This window comes from Melozone crissalis, unplaced genomic scaffold (genome assembly GCF_028551555.1).
Source record: "Melozone crissalis strain CALT ecotype California unplaced genomic scaffold, PUWL_Pcris_2 ptg000058l_1, whole genome shotgun sequence".
Lineage (NCBI taxonomy): Eukaryota > Metazoa > Chordata > Aves > Passeriformes > Passerellidae > Melozone > Melozone crissalis.
Window position 1 is genome coordinate 26,206 of NW_026535836.1, and position 23,978 is coordinate 50,183.

At 45.5% G+C, this 23,978-nt stretch overlaps 1 protein-coding gene across 1 annotated transcript in view; it reads right to left on the reverse strand.

Moving 5' to 3' along the window:
- The window catches only part of LOC128944335 (acetyl-coenzyme A thioesterase-like), a gene marked incomplete at its 3' end in the record, with an annotated part of 28,854 nt that extends 18,883 nt beyond the window's left edge, over positions 1–9,971 (reverse strand). Inside the window, exons 1-6 of the mRNA XM_054287518.1 lie at positions 9,668–9,971; positions 9,279–9,348; positions 6,858–6,918; positions 5,802–5,903; positions 3,130–3,262; positions 1,171–1,321 (exon numbers count right to left, since the gene is read on the reverse strand). Coding sequence (XP_054143493.1) covers positions 1,171–1,321; positions 3,130–3,262; positions 5,802–5,903; positions 6,858–6,918; positions 9,279–9,348; positions 9,668–9,971 — 821 coding nt within the window. The remainder of the gene's footprint in view (positions 1–1,170; positions 1,322–3,129; positions 3,263–5,801; positions 5,904–6,857; positions 6,919–9,278; positions 9,349–9,667) is intronic.
- Positions 9,972–23,978: the final 14,007 nt, after the last annotated feature.

Consider the following 23,978-nt stretch of genomic DNA (forward strand, 5'->3'; position numbering starts at 1 on the left):
TGTTTGACATGAATTAGTTCAAAGAAAATTTGTCCAGTACTCCATTTGCTGATGTCTCCGTTCCTTTTTTAAATCTAAATGTGACTCCCACAAGGTAAAACTTATCAGATGAAAACAGGTAAATATTCTGAGTCATATTACGGCAAAAATCTGCAGCAGTCCCTTCAAGCCACTGGAATTGCACACGGGGGTAGGGTCAGTGCACTCTGTTGTTACTAAAACAAGTTGTTTATCCAACTACTACAGAAAATCTGTTGTTATCAGTACAACCACTGGATACAAATCAAAACCACAGGAATAATGAATGGAGAAGTCATTTGATTATTAAAGATAAAAAGGGAAAACATATCTAACGTCCCTGCAGTGCATTAGGTCACTCGGTATGCAAGGAGAATTCAGACTGAAACTTGAGTGCTGCTTCCAAAGAAGTTTTGTGCAGTGCCCAGGAACAGGAAGGGAGACAAACAAGGGTTGGACTCCAGGGAAGAGGAATTAAGTGATTATGTGCCTGGGTCACACTGGCAGGCAGCGTCACAAAATATATTTTGTTCTCTTCACCTGAAGATGCCCGAGCTCTTTAAACTGCTAAAATTGTTGCAAGCCATAGGATGTGCAACTCAGAGGGACAGAAAGGTCAAGGGACTTGCTGAGGGTTATGCATCCATTCTGTGCACACACCAACCACACAGAGCCTGTTTATGTGGATCCTTTTTCTCTGACTTATTTGTCTTCTGGCATCACGAGGATCTGCAGACTAAGTTCTGGCAGGCTGTTCCTTTTTGGATGCCACTTGATGCAGGGTGAGCATTGGTTTGATCCTGGTTAAACAACTAACTTTGTTTCTAAAGCACTGCACCAGGCACAAGGAGAGCAGGTTTCCGTTCCTGTATCCAATGTTAGCCTTCTGCAAAGATTCCCAGAAAGGTAACACAGCCTCTTTTGCCTTAGGCTCTGTATGTGTAACAGAATAATGCCTGAGTCTCAGTGGCATGGCATGCTGTGGGAGACGGACCACTTAAATAGTTCAAAGGCCTCCTGTCATGTGAGGAGGAAGACAAGTCACAAAGGCCTGGGTCTGTATTCTTCATAAAATAAATCCCTGTGAAACCTTGAACGTTAAAAGCACATCCACTTAGAACCACATGCAGAGACAATGCTGGAGGAAAGTACCTTGCTGAGATGCTTGCCACCATCTGTATCCAATCCATTATCTGTCCAGCAGAGGTGTTCCCTTGTTGGGTTGTGTGCGAAGGCAGGACAAGCTCCATGCTCTGGACATAGGTGTGCTCGGTTGAAATGGCCTGTTCATCTTTAGAAAGATCTGAAACAGAGCAGCAATGAATCAATGAATGCTTTCAGAAGAAAGCACACCCAGTGAAGAGAGCAGCTTGTTCAGACTCAGCAAAAAGACGACAAACAGAAAGGCACAGAAGAGCCTTGTGGTTTGCAAGGGAAGCAATAAGAAGCTGGACGTTTTCTCTGTTCTCCCAGGAGCTGCTACTGCCAGCCCTCAGCGCATGCCCACATCCCTGTACCAGGGGCAGTTCTGTGCCATTTTTGTCAGGGGCAGTTCTGAGTCCCTGTGTCAGGACAGTTCTGTGTCCCTTTGTCAGGGGCAGGTCCTGCAGGGGAGCAGCAGCTGAAGCCCCAGCGTGTGCTGGCTTTCAGGGGCTGTCAGAGCAGTTCAGCACCAACTCAAATGTCTGTCAAAGACTCTGCACTGTGTTTGATGGGCACCCCTACAGGTGTGTTGAATTAAGACTAGAGCAGGACTTATTTCACCTTCTTACAAATTTTTAATTGCCTGAGATAACACCTGCGCGAAATGACTGAAATGAGGATCTGAACCGCCTTGTATTACCCGAACAATTCTGATGTCACTTTCAAGTGTTCAGCCTTGCATCCTCACGCTAATCTCAATTCTTCTCGGTCGTGTTTCACAGGAAAAGATTTAGGCATGAGATTACATCAAGTAATTTTAAAAGTGCCTATCTGTGCTAGGAGCTGCTTGACCTGAATTGTGCTTTTGACTTGTGGCATAATTAGCTAACTTTGTGATTATGTAAGTGTGTGGACACATATGACTGACTTGTACTTTGGACCTACTCAAGGTGTTCCCTAAGATCCACTCGTCAAACAAACCTCACTTTCAGGGTATGATTTGTACATGTGCTGCTCCCTAGCAGCCTTTACACACAATGTTCTCTCCTCTCTTCTCCCACTCTGCTTGTTCTGTCTCCTTAAGGAGGTGAATTAGTGCTACAATATATAATATCCTTCAAAGAAATTTCCAGGAAAGGCAGTGGAGACAAAACCCATCAACCTCTGATTTGTCACTCAGGTTATTAAACTGCAACCCTGTGGGACAGTTACCATGAAGACAAATAGCTTGTTTTCTTGTTCTACGAAGTCTTACTAAATTGTTAAGGTTAGATTTTTGTTTATAACAGGTTTAATCTCTCCTCAGTAAAACCACACAATGCCTGTTATTTATACATGGAGCTACAGCTCAGATTTTCCAAATACCAGCATATTTTCCTAACTGCTTTGAGTAATTTCTTTTGTGAGGGAACACAACAACTTACAAGCACAACTTTCTTTAAGAACAGAAATTACTACCATAAATAACGAGGAACCTGTTTCTTTGTTCAGTTCTTCTAACTTTTTTACCTGTTTTGACCTCCACATAGTGAAACTTCTGCTTGCTGGGAATCATCTCAGGGCATAAACATAGTTCTTACTTTCCTTTCTGGCAAAGGCATGGCCATAAGCCTGAATGAATGTCCTGCTTCTGTCCACATCACAACTAGTGTCACAGAAGTTTATTTACTGCTGTAAACCTGTGAAACCTCACACACAGAACCACATGAAGATCTGCATTTCACATCTATTTAATGCACACCTGGCCTTCAACCCTGTGTTTTTACATCTGGACTTTCTGAGAGACAAAGAAATACCACTCTGTTAGAGTAACTGCCTAACACACCTCTGGCACCTCTACCCACAAATCTGGCACAGACTTTTCTACCTGACACCACAACCCCAAGGAGATGCTTTGCCTGCTTTTTTCCTTCCTTCCAGCTGCTCATAAGTGTTTGTTCCACCTTCTGTGCTGAGTAGAAAACTCACCTTCCTTACTGCTCTCCTGCATCACCTTCTGAAGGACCTCCGAATAGTCCCTACGGAATATGCTCCTGTCCAGAGACAGGAAGTACTCCAGGTAGTCTTCTTCAGACCGAAGCTCTATGGGTTTTGGCTCAATCTGTGCAAATGGAGAGGAAAAAAATACAACAATTCTGAATGTCACAATTGTAACAAAGTGCACTTTGAACTTTAAATGGCATCAGCATTTTCTACAGCTTGTTGCGGTGTGTCTTGAGCTTCTGGGTCCCTTTCCCAGGTGTGCCTATACCTCTCTCCCTTCCCCCTTGCCCCCATGCTGAGTGAGTCCTGTCAATCAGGCTCAACATTCCAGTGAGGTGTCCTGTGGTTGGTCAAGTTCAAAAGATGCCCCTATGCCCAGGGGTCATTGGCCAGTCTGGGTGTCGTCCCCCCGCTGAGACCCAGCCCCCCTCACCTGGTTGGGTGGCTCACCTGTACCTCCCCTCCCCCTGTCCCTGAGCTTAAAAGGTTAATGAGACCATGCGGTTCTATTCTGCTGGAGCAGCTGCTGCCGTCCAGACCTCTGTAACCATGGAATAAACTTCTGGACATTGAACCCTGCAGCGGAATCCTCTCCTTTTTCTCTTCACCATCGCCAGAAGCTCTCTCTCCTGAGGTAAACGGAGTTCCTGACAAGCCTGGACTTGCTCAGTGCCCAGCTGCAACCTCCAGCAGCCAAGGTATCTCTGGGGTGATTTACACCACAGTTGCTGCCTTTGGCCCAGCAGCGAGGGTCAGACTGGCCCAGGCACCATCTAACTGATAATATTGGGATTTCTATTCCAATACAGCTTTTTCCTATCAGCTGTCCAAGATGACCAGTTCAATAATACAACTAACATGGGGTATAAAGTTCAAGAGATTCTGCATTATCCTTTCAGAATCATTCATTAAAACTCAATGACAAAGTGCTTTTAGCTTCTGAATACAAACATCCATGACAGCACACAGTGTTGAAGACAGTTCTCATTTAAGAAAAAAAACAAGAAATAAAAAAGACAGGAAAAGATGAACTTAATATGAAGGTTTGAGGATAGAATTTTGGAACCAGAAAATAAATACAGTTGCACTGGTCAGTGGTGTCAGTGCAAATTCCTGTGTATTTCAGTTCAATGACAAACTGCATCCAAAGCAAATGTAGTAATTTAAAGAAAATTACTCCATGTGGATAATTACACCACAGGTGACACTGAACAATCACTTGTGAGATTTGTCTAGAAGGCCTAGCCTCAGAAGCATTAAAATAATGCACAAAGCAGTGCACCACAGACAAATTCAACATTTTGTGTCTTGCAGTGCAGCCACTAATGTTTCTCAGCCTTTGACTCTTCCCTCTAACCCTCTTCCAGATTCGCTGCCTCCTTTCCAGCCCTTTTCAAGAGCTTCCTAGATTCTCCCATGTGGCCCAGTTAAAATATTAAGAGGGTGGTTATATTGACATTCTCTCTGTTCAACCTTAGAAACAGTTGTTTAGAAAAGTGGATTTGAAAAAAATATTCTTCAATGTCTCTGAGATTTTAGTTTGTCATGGAATTTGAACTGAACTCTCAAACTCCCTCTGGGACATTCCTGTCTTAAGCCTAATCTTAGTTAATCATCACCAATTCAATCCTGAATTAATGTCCCCAGAAATTTGGGCAAAAGGTGAACTGGTTTATGTTATGAGTATGATATCAAAGTAGGAACAAACAATTCTTACTTGATAACATTTTAGTGCTATCAGAAATTTAGCCATTAGCCTTTCAGAGACAAGAGCTGGGCTTTAGTTTTAGCAGAACTGCTCCAGTCTGTTTCTTTTCCAAACTGTGGCACATCCTCACAGAAGAGAGAGCAGTAGTGATTGGATGTATTAATTGCTCACGGGATGACTCTGCCAATCTCCAGTGGATGTTTATGACAGCCAGATGTGCTGTCATAACACATGCAGTCAGACAGGAAAGTCAGATCCACGATGTCACATTCAAGAAAGCAGAATTTTAAATGCAAAGGGAGTTTTTTTTTAGGAGAGTCTGAGGAGTGTCTGGCCTTCTCTACAAGAAAATTCTAAAAAGATTGTGCCTGTCTGGCACAGTGATGTGAAGGCCAATGGTACCATGACTGATTTCCAAACACTGGGGAGAAGAAACAACCCTGGTGTGAAAACCAATCAACATAAATGGCAAAGAACCAATTTCGATTGGAAGTGAGCTTAAAAATAATGACTTCTGTCTGAACAACCTCCCCAAGAGGGGAAGTAAAAGATAAAAGAGCCCACTCTGCAATCAACTTCTGAAAAGGAGAGAGACTCACAAGGATCTCCCTTTCACGGCTTGCCTCCGTCAAAACTGCAGGCCTCAAAGATGTCACTTCTATAATGAACAAATGTGCAAAAGGAGATGGAAATAGAAATGGAAACAATAACAATAAAACAATAACAATAATAATAATAATAATGACAGCAGCAACAACAACCTAACCATTTCAGAGAAACAAATTAGAAATAAACCCCCAGACTCTATCTGAAAAAGTCTGAACTTAGTGCTTTTTTCCTATCACTGATCAGAATAAACAGTGCTTCTGCTGTGTTACACGACCAGAAAAGGTGGGTTATTTCACAGAAACTCAGTCACTCCAAGCTTAGGAGAAAGCAGGAAAAATACCTTTTCAGCACCAGCTGGTTTGGCCTCATATGTTGCATATGCCATAGTCACAATCTTTTCATACTTCGTTACAACATCCTCTACTGTCACCTCTATGCCAACCTATGAGGAAGAAGGTGGTGGAAGAAGGAGACAAAAGAAGTATTTACATCATAGTCAACTGATTTGAGACAATACAGTGCAGTTTTTATCAGTCCCTTACACCCAAAGCAAAAAGGTAAAAAACCTGCTCTAATCACTAATACATATCTGGCGATCACAATATTCAGTCAACCCTGAAAGGTTTTTTAGTACCACAACTTTTATGTTTGTTTAGCATCACTTGTAGGGTAAAATTACAAGACCAGGAAAGACACTTAAGCGTAGTTTTATGGATATTATCTTCCGTTTTCTTCTGTGGCATTCAGAGCCCCCATCTGAATGAGTTTCTAAGGTCTGTACGTGCAAAAAAAGTGTGTTTAGGGGTGCAAAGCAAAATGAAACACTTGCACGTGAAACATTGGATTCGATCCTGTGGCATAGGCCTGACACACACCAAAATTCTGATTTTTTCTAATTTTTAGAAACTTTTGGAATACATTACCTGTGAGATGCATCACTCCCATTCATAACGATGGGAGTGCACAAAAAGCACCCCCAAAGTTCAGTTCTGATTTGAAGTGATCAGGCAAGGCATTGCATACTGCCTGCAGTATGAAGATTAAGATCATGTGTACACCTGAGATACGTACATTTGTATCAAAAGTTTCAAAAATGCTTTGAACTTCACCTATTCTGTGGATCTGGCCTGGACCAACACCACCTCTCCCATCCTGCCCACTCCACCTGCCAAAGGCTTCAATTCTTTGGGGCCCAGCTGCTACTCTGACATGGATCATTTAACAGGAAACACACAACTGTAGCACTCTGAAAGCAGTGCCATTGGGCAGTGTCATTGTTCAGATATCTGCAGATATCTGGAGCAAATAAACCTGGAGCCACGCTGTGCTCCTCTGCTGCTCCCAACTCTGCTCTATTCCTTCAATATCTTTAGAAAAAAGAGTGCTGGTCTCTTACCTCTATGCGGGCTTTGACTTGTATGTTCACCTTTGCTCTGATGGCAAGAATTTCTCCAACCCTGTTAAGAAGAGTAAGACCTTATAGCAGGCAAACATGCAGCTTTATAAGGGCTTGAGTTTGCCTCTCTGTGTACTCCTAAAAGTGGTGAAGAACATCTCATTAATCAGTCTGTGTCTTCCACACTGCACTGAGAATTCACTGAAGAAAAGTGAATTTTTCACCGTTCAATTCAACACTGTTATTCTCCAGTCAGACTTGGTCAATAAAATTAGAGCCACTGCACAACCTTAATGGCAACATTGCTTCTCTCTGCCGGTGTCTGAACGGCAGCAGGTGTGCTCAGGCACAGCCAGGAGTTCTGGCTTTGCTCACAAGCACATCCTGCAGAAATCACGGAGTCCATACAGCTGCAGGAGCACTCAGACACACTCCACAAGCACCCCTGGCACACAGGGGCGTGCACATGAGTAGATAACTCCAGGGAAAAAGTGCTCTTGGAGGGGGAAAGAATTCATGTTCCAAGTCTTGGCCAAGAACAGGACTGAGGTAAAGGCTTACTTAAATTGCTTATTCCACTGCAGAAGTAGGATGGGAAATGGGAAATGGGAAATGGGAAACAGGAAACCTGCTCTTCCAGAGGACCTGACAGGAACAACAAACTAGACAGCAATTTTCTTTTTCTTGTTCTCACCCAAGAAACCCAAGGTGGAATCCTTTGGGTGCACAGGGCAGGGGAAATGGTCAGTGCAAAGAACCAAGGCCAGCTGCAGGTGCACAGCCCTCATTAGCCTCTGCAGGAGATGCTCAGAAGCAGTTTTTGCATTATTTATTGCAAAGAAAAAGCACAACTCTTAAGGCAATTGTTCCCAACTGCACAGCTAAGGGAGCCACCAGCTCCCTCCCAGATAGGAGAGTGGTCAAAGCTACAGATTTGCAGGGGCAGAAGTCACACAACACCACACTTCCACTTAAAACTATCAGAAATTTACCAGAATGAAGTGACTATCATTCACAGACAGAAGACTAACAACATTTAAATAAATGCAATTTAAAATCAGAGGTATCAATTTAAAATCAGCAGTTCAGTAATACACTGAACTGCTGTGTATTACAGGAGGATGGAGAGGTTATCATGGTATAAAGATAAGTTTTGAACTATATAGATGTGTGACAATTTCTCTTTACATAATAAACACAGAAGACTTAATCCCTGCAGAAGATTTAGTCACCTGGCTTAGGTAAATAAACCTTCCAGTAAGCCACTTACTTAAACTATTTTATTAATTTACCAGAGAGAGAAGCAAGAGTTCTTTTATTTATGCAAGATGTTTGTATAATGAACTAGATGTGGCAAAATTGAGGAAATTGCACAGTAAACTACATGAAGGATGTTAGGGATGACCTGGCAGAGAAAAATAATTTCTTAAATAATTTCTTTCACAGTTACAAGATTGGTACCTGAAACTCTTATTACAAATGGAACATTGGTATTACAAGTGAGAGAAGAAATAGAAATATTCAGAAACAAATTTGGAAGGAAAAGTAAAAACACAGAGCAAATCAAGACAAGACAAACACTTCAATATTGTGAAACAGACCGAGAAATTCTCTTTTGAGTTCCAGATTTGGTACGATCACGTTCTCTTCTTTGTCACTGGCTTTAGTTCTCATTCTAATGGGCATTGCCCTAACAGTCTCAAGTCTGAGCGGATGCTTATTTTACACTTATGAACAGTTTTTAACTGCCATCAGCCAGCGTTGCTCTTTTCACAGCCACAAAAACTGCATGTGCACTGTCCCCTGCAACCAAGCCTATCCTATCTAACCTCTCCTTAATTCCTAGATTGCCCTGTGTGAAACCACACTAAACCCAGAAAGTAATGGCTTCAGCTTTCTGTAAAGGTATGCGTTAGGAATAAAGGGCCTATTTCCTCTGCCACTGAAAACCATGAGAAATGGTAAAACAAGTTCAGTCCTCTGTTATTTGTAGACTCAGTTAATTCAGTGCTCAGTGAATGTAAAACATTTATCTTTTTTATAAAATAGCTGAAAGAGACAGATGTTAAGTGAACCGAAAGAGACCTTGCAGCAATAAAAACACTGGTAACAGTAAGTTTTATAGGTAGCATTGCTTATTTAACAGAGATAAGCCGAACTGATAAGCCGGAGCCAGATGCTATCAGTTTCTCACCAGGCATCCCAACTGCCAAGTGAAGTTAACAAGAGTTTATTTCTGCCCTGTGAGATGGATCTGCTCTCTGCATGGGTCAGGTTACAGGTAGAAAAGAGCAGTTTTGAGACTCAGCCCTGTGGCTGTCCACGAGTCTGCTGTCTCCCATTTTATAATGCCTCAGTTTATCTCTGCCAAATAAGAGCCTGCAGAAGGGAAACATCTGAGTGCTGTCAGCTGGTTTGTACCTGGCAGTGTCTCCGAACACAATTTCATCCATGGACTCTGTCGTGCAGGGCACACCGGCATGTTTCTCAGCTTCAAAAGAGACACAAGGACACAGTTAGCACTCTGCACCTGCAGCAGGCACTCGCCCCTGCGCTGGTGCCTGACAGGCCAGGCACCAGGTCCGTCTTCTTCGTGTGAGGGACCAATGCAACTCTGCAATGAGACCCTTAGGAAAAAACAGAAGCTAAGTAAGATTAAAGTTTACATTTTTTGTAACGATTCTGTTGTAAAGGGTGTTTGTATTTATGGGTAACATCAGGAGATGAGACTAGACGATAGTGACTAACTCACTCAGTTAGAAAACTGTCATCGAAGGTCTTTCTCTAAAAATGAACTCTCAGACACGTACCTGCCAGCCAGGCGACCTGCTCCATCCACCGCAACAGTGTCCCCGAGTCCAGCTCCCCGTGGCCATCGGTGTCGGCCGCCAGTACCTTGCGGTACACACATAAGGCCGACTTCCACGCCCACCGCCTCAGACGCGGGAGGGAACCCGCGCGCGCGGCCGGCGCGCCACGGCGCCGGGCGGCCGCGCCAGTGAGGAGGGGGTCGCTGCGCGCCCGCCGGACGGGGGGCAGGGAGCCGGTTCTCCGGAGGCGGCTGGGGACAAGTGCCGCAACGCTCCGGGCGCCTGGGACCCGCAGCCGCTGCATGACGACAAATGCCGCGGTGCTCCGGGAAGAGGAGAGATGGAGAGTGAGGGGGTGTCCTAAAGTACTCTAAATCACCCCGATTTCCCCCAAAATGACTCCAAAAGTGCCCAAAATCACCCTAGAATCACCTAAAACCCCAAAAATACCCACATTCACCTAAAATAGCCTTAAATCAACTGAAAATCACCCGTCAAAATTCCCAAATGCCCCAAAGCCCCCCCTAAATGCCCCAATGCCCCCAAAAATCCCCAACATCTTCCCGGGACCCCCCAAAATCTCCCAAATACCCCCAGGACTCACCAAAATTCCCTTAAAATCCTCCTAAATCCACCTAAAATTCCCCAATCCCCCCAAAAATCCTTCCAAAACCCCCCAGGACCCCTCAAAACGCCCCAAATAACCCAAAATCCCCCCAGAATTCCCACTGCTACCTGTAGGAATCTTTTTTCAGCAGAAGTTAGGGAAATAATATTCCCTGTCTCCAAGAAGTCTCGCACACCGCTGGCTGCCCGTACGGGGCTGTTGAAATCGCCTGATGGCCTTGGAAAAAAAAAGAGTCCTCAGTTCTCAGTTCCTCAGTGTTATCAATTCTTATCTACAGTGTTGTCTCCCGGCCCGACAGAGATTCGCTAAGCACGCAGCCAAGGGCACTGACTGCACTTGCTAGGGGTAGTTTTGGGAAATTTTTTAGGGTTTTTTTGGGGAGATTTTTGGGGGAATTTTTTAGGGTTTTTCTGGGCACTTTTGGGGAATTTTTCTGGATTTTTTTGGAATTTTCTTGTGAATAGAGTTATTAGGAAGCTAGAAGTGTCAGAAGACAAAAAAGCAAGAAATTTCAATAGGAAGATATTTTTAAATCATCTAAAAGGCCAAGGCATAAAAAAACAAACAAAAACCCCAGAAACAAAAACTGAAATAGATTTCTAACTATTCTAAATAATAGACATTCAAGCCCCTATCTAAATTTTTAGAATTTTGGGGAAGAATTAATTACTCAGAGAAAGCCTGTATTTGATGAGTTGTCTAATAACATGCCAAAATAATTTCTAAAGGGGTTATTTTTTACCTCCTATCATTAATTCAATTGCAGCTGAATTATTCCTTGCCTAAGGATATCTCCTTTGTAATATTCAAGCTCTAATGTTTTCCTTTAAATTCTATGTTTATAGGGATGACTTTTGTTTTCAGGAATATTGTCTCATTTGTGAGAAGAAAAGAGAATATATCCAAGAATTTTCTGTTCATGCATAGCACATCAATCTTTCCTTGTTTTATGGTTACTACTTCTGCTTCCAGAAAGTAAACCATTACTAGACATTTCAGAATTAAAATATCATTTATGTTTTAAATCATTGCCAAAATGTCTTTCAGTCATCAAGTTTTGTCTTCATAAAAGGCTTGAAGGTTTACTGAAAAATTAAAATTTCACATCATTCAGTGCTTTTGAGAAAGACAATATCCTGAAGGTATAAATTCACTTACATAGTTTCCATGAAATTAGTATAGATAAAGTTATTTTGATTCCTGCAGGGATAATTTTTTACTTTTCTGAAAAAGGAAAAACATGATTTTTGGGGGATTTTTTGTCTTTTGGGGGATTTGAGATTTCTTGGTGTGATTTGGGATTTTTTTGCAAACTTTGTGATTTTGTGGGATTTTGAAATTTTTTGAGGGATTTGGGATTCTCTTTGTGTCATTTTTGGGATTTTCTTCGTGGAATTTGGGTTTTTTATGGGGTTTTGAATTGTTTGGATGGGATTTGGGATTTTTTATAGAATTTGGGATTTTTTTGGTGGGATTTTGGGGATTCTTTGGTGGCATTTGGAGGTGCTTTCTTTGCAGGATTGGGAATTTTTTTGTGGGATTTGGGATTGATTTTTTGGTGAGATTTTGGAATTTATTGTGGGATTTTTTTGTGAAATTTGGGATTTTGTTGTTGATTTAGGATTTTTTTTGGTGGGATTTGGGGTTTTCTGTGGGGTTTTGAAAATCTTTTGTGGGATTTGGGACTTTTTTGGTGGAATTTGAGATTTTTTGTGGGATTTTTCTTGGTGGGATTTGGGATTTTTTTTATGGGATTTAGGATTTTTTGTGGAATTTTTTGCCTGGGATTTGGGGGGTTTTATTCAGGATTTGGGGTTTTTTTGGTGGGATTTTTTTGTGGGAATTTTTCTGTGGGATTTAGGATTTCTTTTTGGGAGTTTTGGGATTTCTTGGTGGAATTTGAGATTTTTTTGTGGCGTTTTGGGGATTTTTTTCCCTGGGATTTGAGATTTTGGACTTTTTTTGGCATTTGGGATTTTTTGGGGGATGGATTTGAGGTTTTGGGGGGATTTTGGATTGATTTTGTGGGGGACTTTTGGGTTCTTTTGGGATTTTTTGGATGGGATTTGGGATTTTTGGTGGAATTTTTGCAATTTTTGGGGGTGGGATTTGGGATTTTGTGGCATATTTGGTTTTTTTTCTGGAATTTGGGATTGATTTTTTGTGGGATTTTTCTGGTGGGATTTGGGGTTTTTTTGGTGAATTTGGGGGTTTTTCTGTGGGATTTGGGATTTTTTGGGTGGGATTTGGCTTTTTTTTTGTTGTTCCCGCTCCTGGTTTTCCCCGCCGCTCCCGCTCCCGCCGCTCCCGCTCCCGCCGGCTCCGCTCCCGCCGCAGCCGCGCCATGTGCGGTACGGGAGGGCACCGGAACCGGGACACAACCCGGGACAAACTCCGCCAGAAACCCGGGACAGAAGCGGGATAAGAGCCGGGATAACGGCGGCGGCGAAGGCGATGGGGGCGGGAGCTGCGGGAACGGGAGCGTTCCGTGAAGACAAAACAATCCTGTTCTAGCTGGAGACTCAAGGATGATCTCTTCAAACTTCAGCCCCAAAGCATAAACAACGTGAAAAGATGACAGCAGGCAAGCAAGCAAGGAGGATGAAACTTCATCATTTGAAGTTATTAATTGGGCTGTTAACTCCTATATGCAAATGGACTAAAACTTATAAAAATGTGAGATCTCGTGACTCTCTTTTGCTCCCATCCTGGGGCCATCTAGGCGGAGCCACAACTGTGGCTCCGGTACTGCCAGGGTGTGGCATTTGAAAGCACTTCAATAAAAATCAAATTTATTCCTTTTAATTCTGTCTGGGCTGTGTTCCAGCTCCTTAAGGCATCACAACAGTCCAGGAGCCGGAATGGGGAGGAGTGAGTGCAGTATCTGAAAACAAACTGCTGCTCTTCCTCCTCCCCTTCGCTCTCAGAACCGGCCTGAAAGGTGCAGAACTCATTTCTGGGCTAAACACACCGATGGGGTTCGAGCATCATAAAGTCACCCCAGGACACGCCCCTGTCAGGGTCAGGGGGTCCCGTCCCCGCCTCATCTCCGGGCTGCCGGGGGTGCCCCAGCTCCGGTATCGCCCCTTCCCCTCTCCCTGCCCCGGGGGTCCCCCGTTCCACAGCCCCGGCTCTCACGGGGATCCCCAAAACCAATGTCCCGCCCCGTCGGTACCGGGCCATCCCCACGTGGACCCCCGGGACCCTCCGAGGGGCGATCGCGGCTCCTCTCCCCCTAAAAAGCTCCTCTGAGGGAGCCCGGCGATACCCGGGGCTCGAGTCCGGGATCTGCCGGCTCCGAACACTCTCCAGAAAAACCCTCCCGGAGACCCCGGGCTGGAGCCGGGGCGAGCTCGGCCTCCGCCCTCACCTGCGGCTCGGGGCTGGGGGCGCTGCTCCCGGGGCAGGGGGTGCTGCAGGCTCGGCGTGCGGGCGCTGCGAGCGCCGCGCTTCTCCCGCTCCCGCTCCCGCTCCTCCTCTCGCTCCTCTTCCTCCCGCATTCCCTCCGCTCCAGCCCGGACCCCCCTTTCCCACCGCTCGGCCCCGCAGCACCGGCTGCTGGGTGGGGGAGCCCCCGATCGGCCCCAGGGCTGGGCAGGGGGCTCGGGGACCCCCCCGGGGCGGATCCGTCCCCCGGCCCGAGCCCCAAATTCCGCTCCGGGGCCGCCGGGCTCTGCGGGTCCGCCTGGCAACCGGTGAGTCATCGGCGGGAAAAGCTCTGGTTGGCTGGAAATTGGTTAGCGCCTCCTCTGATTGGCTGGAATTGTAAAAGGCGCTGCGCCCTCGGGTGACCCTGGGAGCTGCGGAGCCCGGGCCGGAGCATTTGTTACTTCTTTCTCTCCCTCTGAGACCATTTCAGATTTCTTTCTCTCCCTCTGAGACCTCGTCCCTATTCTTTTTCTCACCCACGAGACGTCTTTCCTATTTCTTTCTGTCCCTTTATTACCTCTTTCCTATTTCTTTCTCTCTCTGAGACCTCTTCCAGATTTTTCTCCCCCTTTCTCCTCCCCATTTCTTGTTCAGTTTGTTATATTTGCCCAATTATCCCATCATCAAAAAACCAAACAATATTAGAGGTAGCAGGAATTTTAATTGAATAGCTTAAAATATATAAAATCGGATACACTTGAAATATTGACAATATAATTTGGTTTAAATGTGGGATAATTTGGTTCCAATAATAGCACATAAGCAAAAAAATAACCACGCGGGGTACGGAGTGCAGGATCCTTGGACACCTGCCACCTCACACACGAGCTTGCCAAATGAAAATTCCCTCCTTCTGTGCCGTGTGTCAATGGCATCTCCTCCCATTTTCGATACACCCCACTTCTACCTGCGCCCTCATCATCACCTTTACCGCGCATGCTCCACCACCCTGAGTGACCCCACGTGACCCCTGAGTGACCTCTGACCTTTGGCCTCCAGCAGCAGCTGCAGCTCCTCCTGAGAGCCAAAATTCCACTGAAATTACCCCAAATTTCATATAAAAATTCACCCCAAAAATGGGGAAAATCAGCCCAAAATTAATTCAAAATTCACTCAAAATTGACCCTAAAAATGGGGAAGTTTTACTCAAAATAAGCCCAAAATTCAACCAAAAATTTACCCCAAAAATGTGGAAATTTAACCCCAAATTCAATTAAAATCAGATTAAAATTCATTTAAAATGAACCTAAAATTACCGAAAAATTCACCCCAGAAATGGAGAAAATTAGCCCAAAATTAAATTAAAACGAACTTAAAATTCACCTAAAATTTACCCCAAAATGGGGGAAATTTAACCCAAAATTAACTTAAAATTAACACAAAATTCATTAGAAATTAACACCAAAAATGAACCCAAATTTCACTGAAAATTAACACCAAAAAAGGGGAAAATAGGACAAAATTCAATTAAAATTCACCCAAAATTCAATTCGAATTAACACAAAATTCATTAAAAATTGACTCAAAATTAAACCCAAAATTTACCAAAAAATTGACCCAAAATTCAATTAAAATTCCCTTAAAATCAACCCAAAATCAACCCAAAATTCACTGAAAATCATCTTAAAATGAACCCAAAATTGACATAAAAATAGAGAAAATTTGCCCAAAATTCACTAAAAATTTGCCCCAAAGAAATCCAAAATTAACTAAAAATTAAACCAAAATTCAGTGAAAATCAGCCCAACATTCACCTAGAATTCACCTAAAATTCCCACCGAAAATCAACAAAACTTACAAAAAATTCACCTAAAATGAACCCAAAATTAACATCAAAAATGGGGAAAATTCACCCAAAATATACCCAAAATTAACTCTAAATTGACACCAAAAATGGGGAAAATTCTCTCAAAACTCACTCAAAATAAACAACAAAAATGGGGAAAATTCACCCAAAATTCACCCACAAATGAGCAAAATTCTCTCAAAATTAACACCAAAAATGGGGAAAACTCAATTCCAAAAAAAAGACAGAATCAACCCAAAATTCACCTTTTTCCCCTTTTCCCCCCAATTTTCCCCCTTCTTTTGGTCATTTTCCCCCTTTTTTTCATTTTTTTCTCCCCACTTCTTTCCTCCCATTTTTCCCTTTACAACCTAACTAAGCCTGCCAGTTAGATGATCCCATTTTCAGCTGGTGACAGCTCAGCACTTACTGCAGCCCTCCAGCACACAGAAATCCATACCTCTGGACACTAGGCTACAGTCTGATCAGTCAATAAGAAATTGTATCAATAGACGCTCTCCCCCTTTGGCATTAGCAGCAAACTAATACATGGAGAGTCTGGCAGCTCAGGGGGAGCAGCTGTTTAGTTTAGGAACTCAAGTCTCCAAAATTGAGCTTAAAAACTCCAGTCTCCAAATTGAGTTTAAGAACTCAAGTCTCCAAAATGTCTCTGAGTGACACTGTCAGGCAAGAGGTTTTCAGTAGTCCAGTCTATCACAGCTGTCCTAAAGGAAATTAGGAATTTCCCGCAATAGCAAACCTCACAAGCACACTGGGGTTCCGAAGTCAAGCTCTTGAACGCTGAGAAATGCCAGACTTATCGAGTTGACAGTGTAAATTGAATTCTCTCCTTGCTGCACATGTCTACACATTGTGGCACAATTTTCATTACTCCTTGGATACTGTTTTTTTCCCAGGACATCACTCAGCCCCCCAGCTTAATGCAGAAAGGAGCTGAATTAATATTGCACCAACAGCCATAAAAATGGCATTTTCCACTTGCAGGTGCTTGGCTTTGCAACAAAATTACATTCTTTTGACACAAATCTGAATAAAATTTGAATTATATAAAACCACAGATTTGAAGGAATAATACAAGAAGAATGGGATGAATTATTTATATATGACCAGCATCAATGTGATTAATAAAAACAGCAGGAGGTGTTAATATCTACATGGTTGAACATGCTTTACAAACACAAAGTCACCACTGTAATTTAGATATTTGAAAACATTTCACAAACCTACAACATTATTATTTGTGACCTTAAGCCTTCCAAGATAATCTGCAGAAGCTGCTGTATAAGAAAATGAAGACCAAAACAGAAAGCTGGTACACAATAAAATGTGCTGATTATTCTTCAATTTTAGAAAAATCTGAAAGGGGAAAATATCTATCCTTTTGTAAAAAGTGAGTGGATGTCTTTCTAAGATGCACTGGGGTCTTACTGTCATTAGTTTTACAAAAATATATGTATATAAAAGATGTAACTGAAAAAGAACCAGAAACTGACCCAAGAGAGACACTAACGTCACAAGCTCCAGCCCTATGGCATAGTCAGTCATCTGGAAAATTGAGGCTATATTTCGTTCACATTTTCATGCTTTTATTAGCAAAAATCCACTATAGCTAAAACAATCCAGGCTAAATTTGTTATTTCAGAATAAATGAGTTTTTTACACAATACTTGCTCGTTTATGCACAGCAGTGAGTCCAATGTTTTCCACAATTTACAAATCTCCTCTGAATTCAAACCCATATACCTGATGTCACATCAAAGGGGTAGTTCCTTTTGTCTCATTACTTTGCTATGATGCATCATGATGTTATTAACTGCACTACCATATTATAAAATCATGAAAATGTAAATAAAAAGGCTCTCGTTTGGAAAACAACTCCTCACCGTTCTGAGGACTAGTTCGGCAGCTCTAGGGAAAACGCCTCTCTGAATAAAATAATCCTCTTTCTGCTAGAAGGCCACACAAAGAGGTACGGTAGCCACAAACAGAACAGCTTTACAATTTGTAGCTTTACAATTATTTTTGGAACACTTAGACAGGAAACTATCACCCATGGGTAAAGTATTCTTGAATTAGAGATGAGAACAAAAGTCTTCCAGAAGGGATTCTTCTGAAAGAATGAAAGAGAGCTTTTCTTGTGCCTTAAATAACATCTTACATAAACAAATAAACTGGCAGTTCATTTCCAAACTTAAATGAAGTCCAAGTAAAACTCTGGGGCTCTAAAGGAGACTGCAATAGAGGCCCTGGGCTGAAAAACAAAAGAGGAAAGGCAGCAGGGCTGGAAGTGTTTGAAAGATCACCTAGGAGCAAAGGCTTTCTCCTCCTATCCTGCTAGAGACCGTGACTATAGATTCAAACAGCTGGTACATGAAGGATGTAAGGACTAGATTAGCGTGCTACAGTAGAACTGGGTCCTTTATTGCCAGGGCAGGGAAGAAATGCACAGAAGAGGAGCCTCCAACCAAATCCTTAATGGAGCTTAGCCTTAAAAAATAATAAATTCATCACGTATACATGGTATGTAGAGACAGCTGGAAAACTGCCAGCCTATTTTCCAGACTATTCCCATTTGAGTTGTCCTATGTTTTGGATTTGTGCAAAACACAGGGTTAACAAGAGAGAGACGTTTTTGTTATTGCTGATCAGAGCTTACACAGAGTCTATCAGCTATCCTGATCCCTGCATCTTTCCAAGAATTTTCTCATGAGAGTCTGCTTCACTGGAACGGCTGCTTGGAAGTAGCCATCACTCCAAATGTCCTTCACCTTCTCCTTCTTCTCCCCCCTTGTTTTGCTGAGCATGATGCCTTGTGGCCAGGAATATCCCTTTGGTGGGTTTGGGTCACCAAACTGTCTGTAAACAAACACTTTAAAAAGCATCACCATAACTGAAGAAATAATAACTGAAGAAAACCATGAAACTGGCAATCTGGCTTTAAAAGAAACCCAAAAAACATGAGTAGTTAAGAAACAAAAAGACAAGATTCTGAAGAGACACGTCTCTTGTAGATGATCACACAGAGACAGTGAAACACATGAAAGCTGGCTGTAAATATTACAACAAGACCTTGATCATAATTCTTATAAATTCTGAGAATTCTCCTTATAAAATCAACTTCTCAACAGGAAGTGTTTGAAGGGGTTATGACAACTTTTTTAAAGTATTAATATAGGTTTAGTAACAATCCTCATTTATCAGTATCACCTATAAAATCCAAAAATAACAAAGGTTACAAACTCAATACCAACAAAACTCTGGACCACTGGAGAATCAGCTGGTGACTCCACAGATAGGATTTGACTTATATTTCTCAAATGCTCTGTCTTCAGAGACATTTCAGGCAATTGAATCATTACTAATACTTCTATCCTTCTACGGTGGTTTCCCTCCCTGAGAGGCATTTTTCACAATAGAAGATTTCCATCTACCTCATATTTGGAATACCACTGATTTGCACTGGTTTCCCCTTTTTTTCTGTATCTTGGGAAAAAGCCTGTGTGCTTCCTCACTTTACACTGATTTTGGACAGCTTTTTCACGTGTCCATCTTTTGCATCTGAAGCCTGATCATCTGGTAAATGCTGTTTCCGTCACTCCTGTGGGACCGGGCTGTTGCGGAGCTCGGTGCGCCTCACACAACATGCGCTGCACCCGCGAAAAATCTCCCGCTGGAGATTCTGATGGAGGCTGAAACTGTGTGCCGGCTGCCGGGGCTGGCTGCGTGCCCGCTGCCGCGGGACCGGAGCAGGGCCGGTCCCTCGGGCACCCCCTGCACCCAGACCGCCCCGGTGCCTTCACGGGAGTGCGGCTGCCCCCGCCCCGACCGCGCCTCCCCGGCGCTTCTCTCGGCGCAGGCGCGGTCTGGGGAACGCCCCCTGTGCCCGTGACCGACACCGGCGCTGCCCCGCTCCCCGCTCGGCCGCGTCCGAGCCGCGTCTGCGCACTGGGAAAAACCCGCCCCGCTCCGGCTGCCGGGTTTGTGCGTCATCAGCGGGCGCCTGCCGCGCTCCGCGGCGGTCGCAGGGACGCTGCAGCCGTCCCGTCCCGTCCCGTCCGCCTCAGTCCCGCCCGGCGCGGCTGCCGCGGCCCGTGCGCGTTCCCCGGGTGCCGCCGCCATCGCAGCCGCGCGGGTTCTGCCCTTCGCGCGCGGCTTTGGCACCCCCTGCGCGAAACCGCCGCCGCCGCCGCCATCGCGCATGCGCCCGCCGCTGCCGCCAGCCCCGCGCCTCCCGCTCCCGCGCTCCGCCCGGCCCGGGCCCGCTCGGCGCTGCCCCCGCAGCCGCCGGCCGTGCCCCGCACGCTGCCGACCGCCCGCTGCTGCCATCGCGGGCACCGCCGTGCGCGTTATAGCCTCCGCCGCTGCTGTGCCTGCGACTGCCCCGCTGCCCCCGTGGGCCCCCCCGCCGGCCTCCGCAGCCCCCACGGCCGCCGCTGCGGCCCCCCCGGGCTGCTCCCGGCCGGCGCCGCCGTGGCACGGGTTCGCCAGTCGCCGAGAAGCGGCTCTGCCCCGGGTTCCCCGACCCTCTCCGCCCTCCTCTCCCTGAGAGTTCTGGGGACCCATGGGACCCTGGGCACTCTGGAGATGATGCCAGTTCCTCCCACACCTGTTTGCTAGGAATTACCATTACCCCTCCCTGGTCGGTAAGGGCAACTGCCGCCTGCGGATGGCAGGATGACTTCCCCCATCCTCGAGAGAATACTGCTGCCTGCTGATAGCTGGCAGCCCCCGCGGAATTCCACGAAATTGCCTCTCACATTACCCTTGCTGGGGATAAAGGCCTCAAGGCCGTTTATCTTTTTTCAGAGATTTTCACAGGGTGTGTGGCTGCCACGCCCTGTAGGGCTGACAAGATGCTGGGTTGTTCCTGGGAGCATGTCCCCCCCCCATGTGCTCAGTTTTGACTTTTCTTACCAAAGGCTGAATCGGTCGGTCCAGAGTTTGCCCTGGTCACCGTCCAGAAGCTCGCAGGTGAGGGTTTCCAGGAGCGCTTCTGGTCCTCCTCTTTCCGGGTCGAGCTTGAAATGGATCTCAGCAGAGGTCGAGATGCTCTTTCTGGACTTTTCCCTTGAGAGTGCCTGTTTCCTTTCCTTCTCGGGCTGGCTTTCAGCAGCTGATGGCTGTGGTGTGGCTGCTTGCCAAGAGCCCACCTGGGTGCCCTCTTGGAGCCCACCAGGGATGCCAATGTTTCAGGATCTCTTGCTGCTCAGAGTGACCCCAAGAAAAGTTCAAAGTCTCTTTTCCCAGCCCGGCGCTTGAAGGAGTCAGGGTTCTTAATTTCTCAGTCTCTAGGTTCTTTATTTTATCTTATCTATAAAAAATTTTCTCCTGCCCTGCCGAGGTCAGCTCAGCAGGACAGTCCAGGCACTCTGCCTGCCCCCAGGGCGGTGTTATGTCTTTATACTAAAAACTACGTGTACAATGTTTACAATTACTTTCCAATAACTATCACCTGTGTTAGACAGTGACGTTCTACTCTAAACCAATCAGTAAGTGCCAACATCACAGCAGAAGATGGAGGCCAAGAAGAAGAAGGAGAAAGGCTGGACACACCCAGTTCCCTCCATCTTGCCTCCTGTAGCCTCATACCAAAAACCCCAAAATCTACTTTTCCACCCCTTCACTAATATTCTACCTAAACTGTTGTGGCCTGCTGATCTTCATATAAGGTTTGTAATTTGCTCTACGGGTCATAATCAAATCCACCGGTGTTTTGGGCTCCGTGCCAGGGCTCCTGAGCCCCCTGGCAGGGGTCCTGGCCATCCTGGACTGCCAGAGGGATGTTCTGGGTTCCCACAGGTCTCTTCTTCGGTGTTCTACTGGTTGGTTTTTTGTTTCCTCTCCTGGTTGTGCTGGGAAAAAGCCCCTGCTGGGACATCTCTGCACCCTGGCATCCTGGGCATCTGCACAGGGATGGGCAATGTAACAAAGGACTGGCTGGAGGCCTTTGGAAATGGGAATTTATGGACAGGTGGCATTGCTCAATCTGACTGCACTGGGCCCTCATGCAGGACAGAGCTCTGGATCTCTTTCCTGCTTGCCTGGATTCCGTTTCCAGGCAGTGTGGGCAAGGACTGGCACTCACCTGCACAGAAAGGCTTCTGCCTTTTGTCCCTGTAGCTAAGCCCAGGGCGAGATTCCTCCTTTAGTGCTCAAAGAAAGGAAAGGAAATCCCAGAAGGGATGTGCTGTGTCTTTGAAACCATTACCAACTCTGAGGAACACCCCTGCTGGAGTAGAACATGTCCCTGTCAAAGGAGGTCACCCCTCTGACCAAACTGATGCCAGCCCAAAGGCCAGGCCTTCTGCTGGGCTCTGGAAGGGGTTCTGCAGGCAACGTGCTCAGGGGAGAGATCTCCACTGGCCTCACTTCTCCCAGGGATAACACATCCCATCCCATCCCATCCCATCCCATCCCAAGGGTTCCCAGGATGGCCACAGACACAAGCAGTGGGATCCAGCACACTTACTCAGCTCTTTGAATAGCGCTTCTACACCTTTCTGAGCCAGACAGCCAGCAGCCACAGACACTGGACATCAGGTGCACATGAAAATAAAATCAAAGACAGGATATTTAACAAGGACCTTTCCCCAAGGAACTGCAGGGCTGCACTGAGCAGGTTCTGGGGCAGAACACATCCCACAGCTGGCCCAGGAGCCCCATGCAGTGCTGGGGGTCCCTGACCCTCGGGCCCACTGAGGCTCTCCTGGGCCAGGGAGCTGCCTCAGCTGCCACAGCACTCAGGCACCACACAGGTGCCCCAGTCCCACCAGAGCACAGCCACCCACGAGAGGGTGAGACCCTTCTGCCTCACACCAGGAGTGGAGAGGAACCTCCCAGGCCCCTTCACTGTCCCTTGGCACATTCATTTCAGCCTGACCCTCAAAGCCCTGCTCAGCAACAGCCCCCGCTAGAGTAGGATGTGTCCCTGGTCAAAGGAGGTCACCCCTCTGACCAAACTGATGCCAGCCCAAAGGCCAGGCCTTCTGCTGGGCTCTGGAAGGGGTTCTGCAGGCAACGTGCTCAGGGGAGAGATCTCCACTGGCCTCACTTCTCCCAGGGTTAACACATCCCATCCAAGGTTCCCAAGGACGGGCACAGGCAAGAGCAATGGGAGCCATGAGTCCACACTTACTTATGGACTCAAATTGGCCTCCTTGGTCTTGCTGCCATGAACTCCCTTTTTTTGTGGCCATTAGGTTCACCTGAAAAGAAAAAGAAAAATGAACAAGAGGAAGCTTCACTATGATATTTCCCCTTAGGTTTTAAAAAATGCATTTAAGAGCTCTTTTGTGACACATATATCCCTCAAAATATACTACTCAAACCTCTGATCTCTTCAGGGTTTCTTAATTTACTGATTTTCCTTTCCATCACTGTCCAAACAGAATACAGCTCTTTCCAAGATATTCAGTCCTTACTTCTGGTCTCCCGTATCATTTTCTCTACGTTCGCTCTGCAATGCAAGGGAAAAGAGGGGCAAAATCTCTGTGGTTACAACATCTCAGCACTAGAGAAGATAAGGCAGTTGATAAGATGTTCTGTTGCACTCCCAGCTGGTCCCTAACCCATCTTGTCTGCCCTGGAGCTCTGAGAATTCTCACAGACACACACTTCATCTTCCTTGGTAAAAATTAAGACCTTCTGCTTTTGCAGAGCGCAGAACCTGGTGTTCAACCCCAGTCATATTTTCCTCAGAGGCAAGGGACCATTTTCCATTCCTTCAGACTCAAATCCCGGAGGTTATCTTGACCAGCTATGAAGAAATCTATGGTGAAAGGACAAGTGACCTTGGCTGGAGTCGACGCAGGAGGTGTCCTGACCAGAGAGTAATTACCACTCATTCCGTGATGCAGAAGGCATGAAAGACACTTTATTATTTGTGTATAGTATTAAGAAATATACAGTTCCTATAGGAACAGTAGTGGACCTAAGACCTGATTGGTCTTAAGGTGAAAACCTCTCACACTAGTGATGCATTATGATTAGTACACTCTAGCAAACCATTTTGATAAACAACGGTTATAGAAAGAGAGATAATAATTGTTTGATTTTTTTTTCTAGGATTGTTAGGTTCAGTTTGTGAGAAATTGTCTCTGTTCATTCTTTGACTGAACTGAGAATATTTACAGGCTGGCTGCCAAATATCCATCAAACTTCTCTCACTCCCCCTCCTCAACTGGATAGGAGGAAAAAATACAACTGAAGAGCTCACACAAAGCCTGGGACATCCCTCTCCAGCTGCCACCATGGGCAAACCAGACTCAACTTAGGGACGATTGCTTTGCTTTCTCAGCAATTCCCAATAGAGCAGCAAGCCGGGTAACAAAGACAAAACTGAAACCACCTCACTCCCACTCTCCCCTCTCCTGGCTGTGAACACACCTGGTGCAGGTGGCTGGGGCAGCTGCAGTGCCTGATGCAAGCTGAGCTCCAGGTGGGAGCCC